Below are 9136 nucleotides of genomic sequence, written 5' to 3'. Positions count from 1 at the left end.
GTCGGACACGACTGAGCGACTGAACTGAACTGAACTGGCCATTTAGGTCTGGCTAGAAAATGTATAAAACTATGCATCTCACTGATTAATATCTGTGAGAATGATTATAAAAGAAACCCGTGAGAATTAAGGAGAATTTGCCTTTCTGATAATTGTGTGAAAAGTAATGCCAGATGGTATGAAAGCGACTGTAATGATGAGTTGAGAGCATGTGATACTTGCGTTTGTTGTGGCAAATTATATTACAAGACAATATAAGCTGCATTTTTCATCCTTATGCTCTTCTATCTTCAGAACATTAGAAAATTCATACAAATTGTAGTTAAGCGGTTTATTTTTTAAGGACCGAGAGAAGTAAAAAGATACCCATTATTCTAGGTAGGATAAAAGATGCTTTGAAAATACAGAGATGACAGTGCAGCAAATGAATGGGCATACCCATGAGAAAGAGCTGAGGTGACTGCCCGAGATAGAGACAGCCGTGTGGTTGGCTCTTGGTCTTTTGGCATCACCTCTGGCGAGGCATTTTCTTGGTGATGTTTCTTCCATTCCCAACCTTCACTTCATGATAAAATTAGCTTGCAAACCATATTACTCCCAGTATTTTTATACGGTGATATTGATAGAGGCACTCTAATATTTTATTCTTGGCATAATTTATTCCTTCACTCTCAGGAATGATTTTCTATTGTACTGTGTAGTGTCACATAATAAATGAATAATTTTGGAAATCAGGTTGATCTTTGAATCCTTAAGTGAAGAAAAAATTAAGTTGGTCTATCTTGAGGAACTGTATTTCATATTTCTGAGTCTCATTTTCTTATCCATAATTTGGATAATATAATAATAGTAAATTTATATAATAAACATAACAGTGGTATAGAGCAGGCATTCAAGGATGATAAGTACTATTTTTTTTTTTGCTAAAACTGTTTTAATTGTTTCACTTTAGTTGAAGCATATTTGGTTTATAATATTATACAGTATTAGTTTTAGGTGTACACCAAAGTGATTCAGGTATATATGTATACATATATATAGATTCAATATATGTATTCAGCTATTATAGGTTATTGCAAGATATTGCATATAATTCCATGTGATATATAGTAAATACTTGTTGCTTATCTATTTTATGTATAGTACTTTGTATCAGTTAATTCCATTCTCCTCATTTATCCCTCCTCCCATCCTTTCCCCTTTGGTAACTAAGTATGTTTCTTTTGAGAGTCTGTTTCTGTTTTGTGTCTAGATTCATTTGTATTATTTTTAACTTCTACACATTTCTACACAGAAGTGATAGCATATAATATTTCTCTTTCTCTGCATGACTCATTTCATTTAGTATGATTTTCTTTATATTCAGCTATCTTGTTAAAAATGACAATACTTCATTCTTTTTTGTATCTGAGTAATATTCAAGTAAGTATGTGTGTGTGTGTGTGTGTGTGTGTGTGACATCTTCTTAAATCAGTCTTCTGTTGATGAGCAGTTGGTTTGTTTTCATGTCTTGGCTATTGTAAATAATGTTCCTATGAACATGGGGGTGCATGTATCTTTTCAAATTAAGTTTTCATGTTTTCTGGATATATGGCCAGGAGTGGGATTGCTGTACTTTTATTTCTAGGCTCTCTATTTTGTTCCATTGACCTATATGTCTATTTTGTGCCAATACCATGCTCTTTTGATACTGTAGCTTTACAGTATAGTCTTATTTCTAGAAGGGTTATGTCTCCAGCTTTGTTCTTTTTCTTCAGGATTGCTTGGCAATTCTGGGTCTTTTGTGGTTCTATAAAAATTTTAGGATTGTTTGTTCTAGTTCAGTGAAGAATGCTATGAATGTTTTGAAAAGTATCACAGTAAATTTGTAGATTGCTTTGGGTGGTATAGCCACTTTAACAGTATTAGTTCTTCCAATCTAAGAGCATGAGATATCTTTCTATTCCTTTGAATAAGTTTCAGTTTCCTTTATCAGGGTTTTATAGTTCTCAAAATACAGATTTTTCAGCTCCTTGGTTAAATTATTCCTAGGTATTTTAATTTTTTTTTTTGTCTTTTACTTTTGACACAATTCTAAATAGAATTTTTTTTTGCTTTCATTCTCTGATACATCATTGTTATGTAAGTACATCACTTTTATTCTGCCATTTTTCTGTTTTTGTTTCCATATTAAGAGAAGTTAAATTTCTATATGTACCATATTTTTATTTTAGGACTTTTATTGTTGATTCTCACAACTGAATTTCAATTTACTTAATTTATACCTCTCAAGGAAAGTAAATTTTATTTATTATTTAAAATTTTTAGGAAATTTTAATTCATGAAAAAAGACTGTACTTAAATACACCATGGTATTGATATTTTAATTACAAAAATGGCCTTTTATATATCAATTAAAATATATTTGTTGAATGTTGATTACAAGTACTAAGTACTGCAGTTTCAAGAATTAACCAGGTAAGGCATAGCCCCTACCATTAAGGAGTTTACAAATTCAGGACTTCTAAACCAATGGTTAATATAATTCAAAGTATAAATGTTAATCCTTGAGACTAAAATAATCAAAAGAAATATCATTTGTTTTGTTTTTTCTTTTATTGAGTTAATGGAAACCAAACACAGAATAGCTTCTGCTGTTATTCTAGTGTCCACTGTCATTCCTATGTACTGTACCACTGTTATTCTGTCTTTATTTTTCCCCTACTGCTTTCCATTAGTATTTGGGTAGAGAGTTAAGCTAAACAGTAATTCAGTTGACAAGAGGTTAAGTGAAAAGTCTGAGGAAAAGAGTCAGTGTTACAGAAACACCTTCCAAATGGCGTTAGGAGAAAATTCTAAAGAAGTTTATTAAGATGCTATCCATCAGAATGGATGTATAGTTTGCTTGAATAAACTTTAGCTTCTCACTTAAATATAGTTAAAGGCATAGGAAAGCTTATTAGACAATTCCCTCACAAAGAAGAACTATTTGTGTTGTATTTTAGGGAAACATTCTGTGGTGTTCTACTGGTTGATTAGTAAATGTTAAAATTCTATGAACTTTATTAACCCTATTCCTGTACTTTGAGACAGGCATAACATGTAGATATAAATTGAATGCCTAGAATGTTCAACCTTTTTTAAGGTCAGTATATTGTCAATTTGAAGTGCTTCCAGTGAGGTTTCTGGGCATTAAATATTTCCCTTGGGATGTATGTAGTAGCTTCTGTATCTCTTTATAGCGTTTTTTATCTCTTTATTTCTCAGGGTATAAATGGTTGGATTTAGAAGAGGTGTAATAACAGAGTAAAACACAGCAAGAAATTTGTCCACCCAGGTGATGCTGAGTGGCCACACATAGATAAAGATGCAGGGCCCAAAGAAGAGCAGCACCACTGTGATGTGGGCAGTGCAGGTAGAGAGTGCCCTAGAGGTACCAGCTTTAGAACTTCGGCGAACAGTAAGAAGAATATATGTGTAGGATATCAGCAGCAGTATAAAGCATGTCATGGCTGGAACCCCACTGTCAGCATTCATTAATATTCCCAAGTTATAAGAGTCTATGCAGGCAAGCTTGATTACCAGTGGTATGTCACAGAAGAAACTGTCAATTTCCCTGGGGCCACAGAAGGGCAATCCCACAATCACAACCATTTGACTCACGGCATGCACAAAGCCAATGGTCCAGGAAGTCACCACAAGCCCAATGCACTTTTGCAGGTTCATTATGGTTGAATAGTGGAGTGGCTTGCAGATGGCCACATAGCGGTCATAGGCCATTACCACCAATAGCACCATCTCACCCCCTCCAAAAAAATGCACAAAGAGAATCTGGCACATGCAGCCTCCAAAGGAAATAGTCTTGTTCTCTCTGACAAAGTCTGTGATCATCTTAGGAGTGGTCACTGAGCAAAGCCACATATCAACAAAGGACAGGTTGGCCAATAGGAAGTACATGGGAGAATGTAGATGGGGGTCAGTGATGATTAAGATTATGATGGCAATGTTTCCAAGTACAATGATCAGGTAAAGAATAAAAAACATTGGTAAGAGGAAGATCTGCATAGTCCATGACTGGCAAAGTCCCAGAAGCAAAAATTCTGACACTACAGACTGATTTCCTGCATCCATTTAATTCAGCGCATCCTCTAAAACCACTGGGAGAAAAAGACAGATTTTTCAGTTAGTAGGATGGGAAAGAATATTTAATCTTTAGAAATTGGTTGAAATTCTATCTCAATGAAGTTTAAATTCATTGAAAATTAGCATCTATATCTGAGAGTGAAAATTTAATTGGGAAGATAAATATTAGGAAAATACTCATGGTGTTATGAACAAAAGAGAAGTAAATGCCTAAAATTTGCTTTCCAAGATAGAGTTCTTATAAATGATTAACTATGAGGATATTCCCACACACACAAAAAAAGTGAGAAAGGTGGACAGCAAAATGAAAGGCTGAGAAAAGATTGTAGTGTCACCTAGAAACTAGGTTCAGTCTGCTTCCCCAGTGAAAAAAATCTGAGTGCAGGACCAGAAACTGTTATACTGTAATAGCTGTGATTTGAGTAGTCTACTTAGGAAGATGATGGTGAACAGATACTGAAGTCCAGGACAAATGCCATGGCACAAAATTACAGTTTCTCTCTATTATGCATATTGATTTCATTAAGCCTCATTTGAGTGTCTTCTATAAGACATCATTTAATTAAATTTTTACCTTATTTCTCTACATTATATATTGGGACAATCTTTAGGAGAAAAGCCATACAAAAAGTTATATAATAAATACCAGGCATGATAATTCACATGCATAATCAAGCACATAATTTATCATTGTTTAAGATCACAAGTCAATAGAATTCATTTAGTTAACTAAATCTATTAGAAAAAATGTCTGGAGAATTATGTGAGAAAGGGAGGTTACTCAGACTCAGGTTCTGTTTTGATGACATCTGAATGAAAGTTCCTTATAACTCGAGCTTATGAAAGAAAATATTTGCTTTCAATTATATCAATAGATGGTAGGAAACACCTAGGTTTTGAAATATCACCATAAATGTATAAAAATATTTTCTAAGATTACAACAAGCTATAGACATGTGTAAGCAAAGCATGTCTTTGTTAGTACTGATTGAACATGAAGTTAAACTTCAGAGATCATCAATTATTGACGCCTAAATAGAATAAAGATATAGCTTATATTAATCCTTAAGTACATTGAGAATTCCTCTCGAGCTGAATGGTGGAAATATAACTGTGTATCTCTGAAGTGAAAGTGAAAGTTGCTCAGTCCTGTCTGACTCTTTGCAACCCCAAAGACTATACAGGCCATGGAATACTCCAGGCCAGAATACTGGAGTGGGTAGCCTTTCCTTTCTCCAGGGGATCTTCCCAACCTGGGGATTGAACCCAGGTCTCCCACGTTGCAGACGGATTCTTTACCAGCTGATCCACAAGGGTGTGTGTCTCTCTTCCCCCTCTATTTATTTCCCTTGGCTTTGTTTTACTTTTTTGGGTGCTGCATTTTCTTTTATCCTTTGAAATCTCAAGAGTGGTGCTAAGGAGAGCAGGTGAACAATGGAAACTATTACCTCATCATGAGGACTGGTTTTCCCTTCCCTTATAATGTGAACTCAGAAGTATAGAGAAAGGATGGAAAGAAAAAATCATTTCTTCAAAAAATTAGATGACTCACACATTTGCTGTGAAAGGGGAAACATGTAATGATAGTCTCACAGCTTAAAGATAAATATATCCTCCATGATAGAGATATGTTTAATTTCTAAAGAAAATATCCTATATTACACACAATAGACTTATGTCCCCTGAGAAATTTGAACGATTTTACCTTTCCTTGGAAACTTAATTTTTGTCAAGATAAATCTATCAAGATGACAGACGAGAAATAGTTTTCTATATTTTTTAAAATACTTCTTGGGATTGGAAGAATCAATATTGTCAAAATGATTATACTACCCAAAGCAATCTATAGATTCAATGCAATCCCTATCAAGCTACCAACAGTATTTTTCACAGTACTAGAACAAATAATTTCACAATTTGTATGGAAATACAAAAAACCTCGAATAGCTAAAGCAATCTTGAGAAAGAAGAATGGAACTGGAGGAATCAACCTGCCTGACTTCAGACTCTACTACAAAGCCACAGTCATCAAGACACTGCGGTACTGGCACAAAGACAGAAATATAGATCAATGGAACAGAATAGAAAGCCCAGAGATAAATCCATGAACCTATGGACACCTTATCTTCGACAAAGGAGGCAAGGATATATAATGGAAAAAAGACAAACTCTTTAACAAGTGGTACTGGGAAAACTGGTCAACCACTTGTAAAAGAATGAAACTAGAACACTTTCTAACACCATACACAAAAATAAACTCAAAATGGATTAAAGATCTAAATGTAAGACCAGAAACTATAAAACTCCTAGAGGAGAACATAGGCAAAACACTCTCTGACATAAATCACAGAAGGATCCCCAATGACCCACCTCCCAGAATATTGGAAATAAAAACAAAAATAAACAAATGGGACCTAATGAAACTTAAAAGCTTTTGCACTACAAAGGAAACTATAAGCAAGGTGAAAAGACAGCCCTCAGATTGGGAGAAAATAATAGCAAATGAAGCAACAGACAAAGGATTAATCTCAAAAATATACAAGCAACTCCTGCAGCTCAATTCCAGAAAAATAAATGACCCAATCAAAAAATGGGCCAAAGAACTAAACAGACATTTCTCCAAAGAAGACATACAGATGGCTAACAAACACATGAAAAGATGCTCAGCATCACTCATTATCAGAGAAATGCAAATCAAAACCACAATGAGGTACCATTACACGCCAGTCAGGATGGCTGCTATCCAAAAGTCTACAAGCAATAAATGCTGGAGAGGGTGTGGAGAAAAGGGAACCCTCTTACACTGTTGGTGGGAATGCAAACTAGTACAGCCACTATGGAGAACAGTGTGGAGATTTCTTAAAAAACTGGAAATAGAACTGCCATATGACCCAGCAATCCCACTTCTGGGCATACACACTGAGGAAACCAGATCTGAAAAGACACATGCACCCCAATGTTCATCGCAGCACTGTTTATAATAGCCAGGACATGGAAGCAACCTAGATGCCCATCAGCAGACGAATGGATAAGGAAGCTGTGGTACATATACACCATGGAATATTACTCAGCCATTAAAAAGAATTCATTTGAATCAGTTCTAATGAGATGGATGAAACTGGAGCCCATTATACAGAGTGAAGTAAGCCAGAAAGATAAAGACCAATACAGTATACTAACGCATATATATGGAATTTAGAAAGATGGTAACAATAACCCTATATGCAAAATAGAAAGAGAAACAGATGTATAGAACAGACTTTTGGACTCTGTGGGAGAAGGCAAGGGTGGGATGTTTCGAGAGAACAGCATCAAAACATGTATATTATGTAAGGTGAAACAGATCACCAGCCCAGGTTGGATGCATGAGACAAGTGCTCGGGACTGGTGCCCTGGGAAGACCCAGAGGGATCGGGTGGAGAGGGATGTGGGAGGGAGGATCGGGATGGGGAATACATGTAAATCCATGGCTGATTCATGTCAATGTATGACAAAAACCACTACAATATTGTAAAGTAGTTAGCCTCCAACTAATAAAAATAAATGGAAAGATAAAAAAAGTAAAAATTAAGATACCTCTTGGGATAAGGGATATGGAGGATAGCTAGTAGCAAAAGCAGAATTTCAACTGGATTTGAGAGAGGAGTTTCTTAAAAGATTAATATGTACATTGCTGAGGAACCACTTACCAGAAAGAAATGACAGTGTTTTAAAATAAGTTTTGAAATTGTTAATATTTCATAATATTAGTAGACTGATTATATCAATCAATATCAATCTAACATTTGAGAAAATCAGTAGAATAACCTGATGGCCTTTTAGATTAGTCAGATTTGGTCTAAACTCCAGCTTTATTACTTGTTGACCTTGTGATCTTGAGATAAATTTATTTCTATATCCATTTCCTCATCTGTGAAAAGAGAATACTCAAACTAATAGACTTGTCTTAAAATCAGAAAACATATAGAAATTACTTAAAGTTGTCTGATATTCAGCATATGTTTAATAAACTAGTTATTTCCCTTCCTTATTCATTAAAATGTAACTCAAAGCTCTGCAGTTTCCAAAGGTTTCAAGAAACAATCTTAGGTAACTGCCAACCACCTTATATATAAAGTAAATTTTATTTAAAATAATAACTGATTACATTTTCTTTAAATAAGCAACTTTATAGGATGTGAATGCAAAGGAAATATCAAGAAGCAATAATTGCTTCTTAACTTTCCTGGTGGCTCAGAGGGTAAAGCGTCTGCCTTCAATGAAGGAGACCTGGGTTCAATCCCTGGGTGGGGAAGATGCCCTGGAGAAGGAAATGGCAACCCACTCCAGTATTCTTGCCTGGAAAACTCCATGGATGGAGAAGTCTGGGGGCTACAGTCCATAGAGTCACAAAGAGTCGGACACGACTGAGTGACTTCACTTCCGTGAGTTTAACAAGTTGTTTCACCTTTTACATCTGCTTTTATCTAGGAAGTGTTTCATATTTTAAGAAAGTCTTCAAGAGAAGAGTACATTTTTTTAAAGCACCTTTAGAATCCTGTAACTTAGGGTCAGTTTTCATAAGAAGAGGTAGTTATAACTTTGCAATTAGTAAAAATGAAAAAATTAGGGAAAGGAGACAAATTGAGTTACTCTTTTTAGAATATTAAAATACAGCCAAGCATTTTTCATCCCCTTCTAGATGCAAGGTCCTCCTATTAATTTTTTATAGTAGCAATTGTAAAACTGTGATTATCAACATTTTTAATTTTACAAAGAGAAACTTGGACACAGAGAATTTAATAGATAGTCTGAGATATACACTAGGGAAAGTACACAGGGAAATTGTCCAAGTTCCTTTCTCTACCTAAAGCTGCTCTCTTTTCTTCCTAAGGTTATGAGTTTTAATCCTGTTAAATTCTATTAACCCTACAGTAACAGTATTTCATCTTTTCTCACTGGATATATAATTATTTTTTCTTCTATCTTTATGCTGAAAGTTACATTAGTATGTAGTACTCTCTCTGATATAAAA

The 9136-nt window shown here is 34.8% G+C and overlaps 1 protein-coding gene across 1 annotated transcript; it reads right to left on the bottom strand.

Annotated features, from left to right (window-relative positions):
* Positions 1-3171: 3171 nt before the first annotated feature.
* LOC122444083 (olfactory receptor 4K14-like) lies at positions 3172-4113 on the bottom strand. The gene has a single exon (XM_043472885.1). It carries the CDS (start codon positions 4108-4110, stop codon positions 3172-3174), a length of 939 nt encoding a protein of 312 aa, XP_043328820.1. The 5' UTR covers positions 4111-4113.
* Between the last annotated feature and the right edge of the window lie 5023 nt (positions 4114-9136).

Source organism: Cervus canadensis, chromosome 6, assembly GCF_019320065.1.
Source record: "Cervus canadensis isolate Bull #8, Minnesota chromosome 6, ASM1932006v1, whole genome shotgun sequence".
Classification (NCBI taxonomy): Eukaryota; Metazoa; Chordata; class Mammalia; order Artiodactyla; family Cervidae; genus Cervus; species Cervus canadensis.
This window is presented reverse-complemented; position numbering and strand designations above follow the sequence as displayed.

Excerpts from the sequence above, each read along its gene's own strand:
- LOC122444083 (XM_043472885.1), bottom strand. The coding sequence starts at position 4,110 with ATGGATGCAGGAAATCAGTCTGTAGTGTCAGAATTTTTGCTTCTGGGA.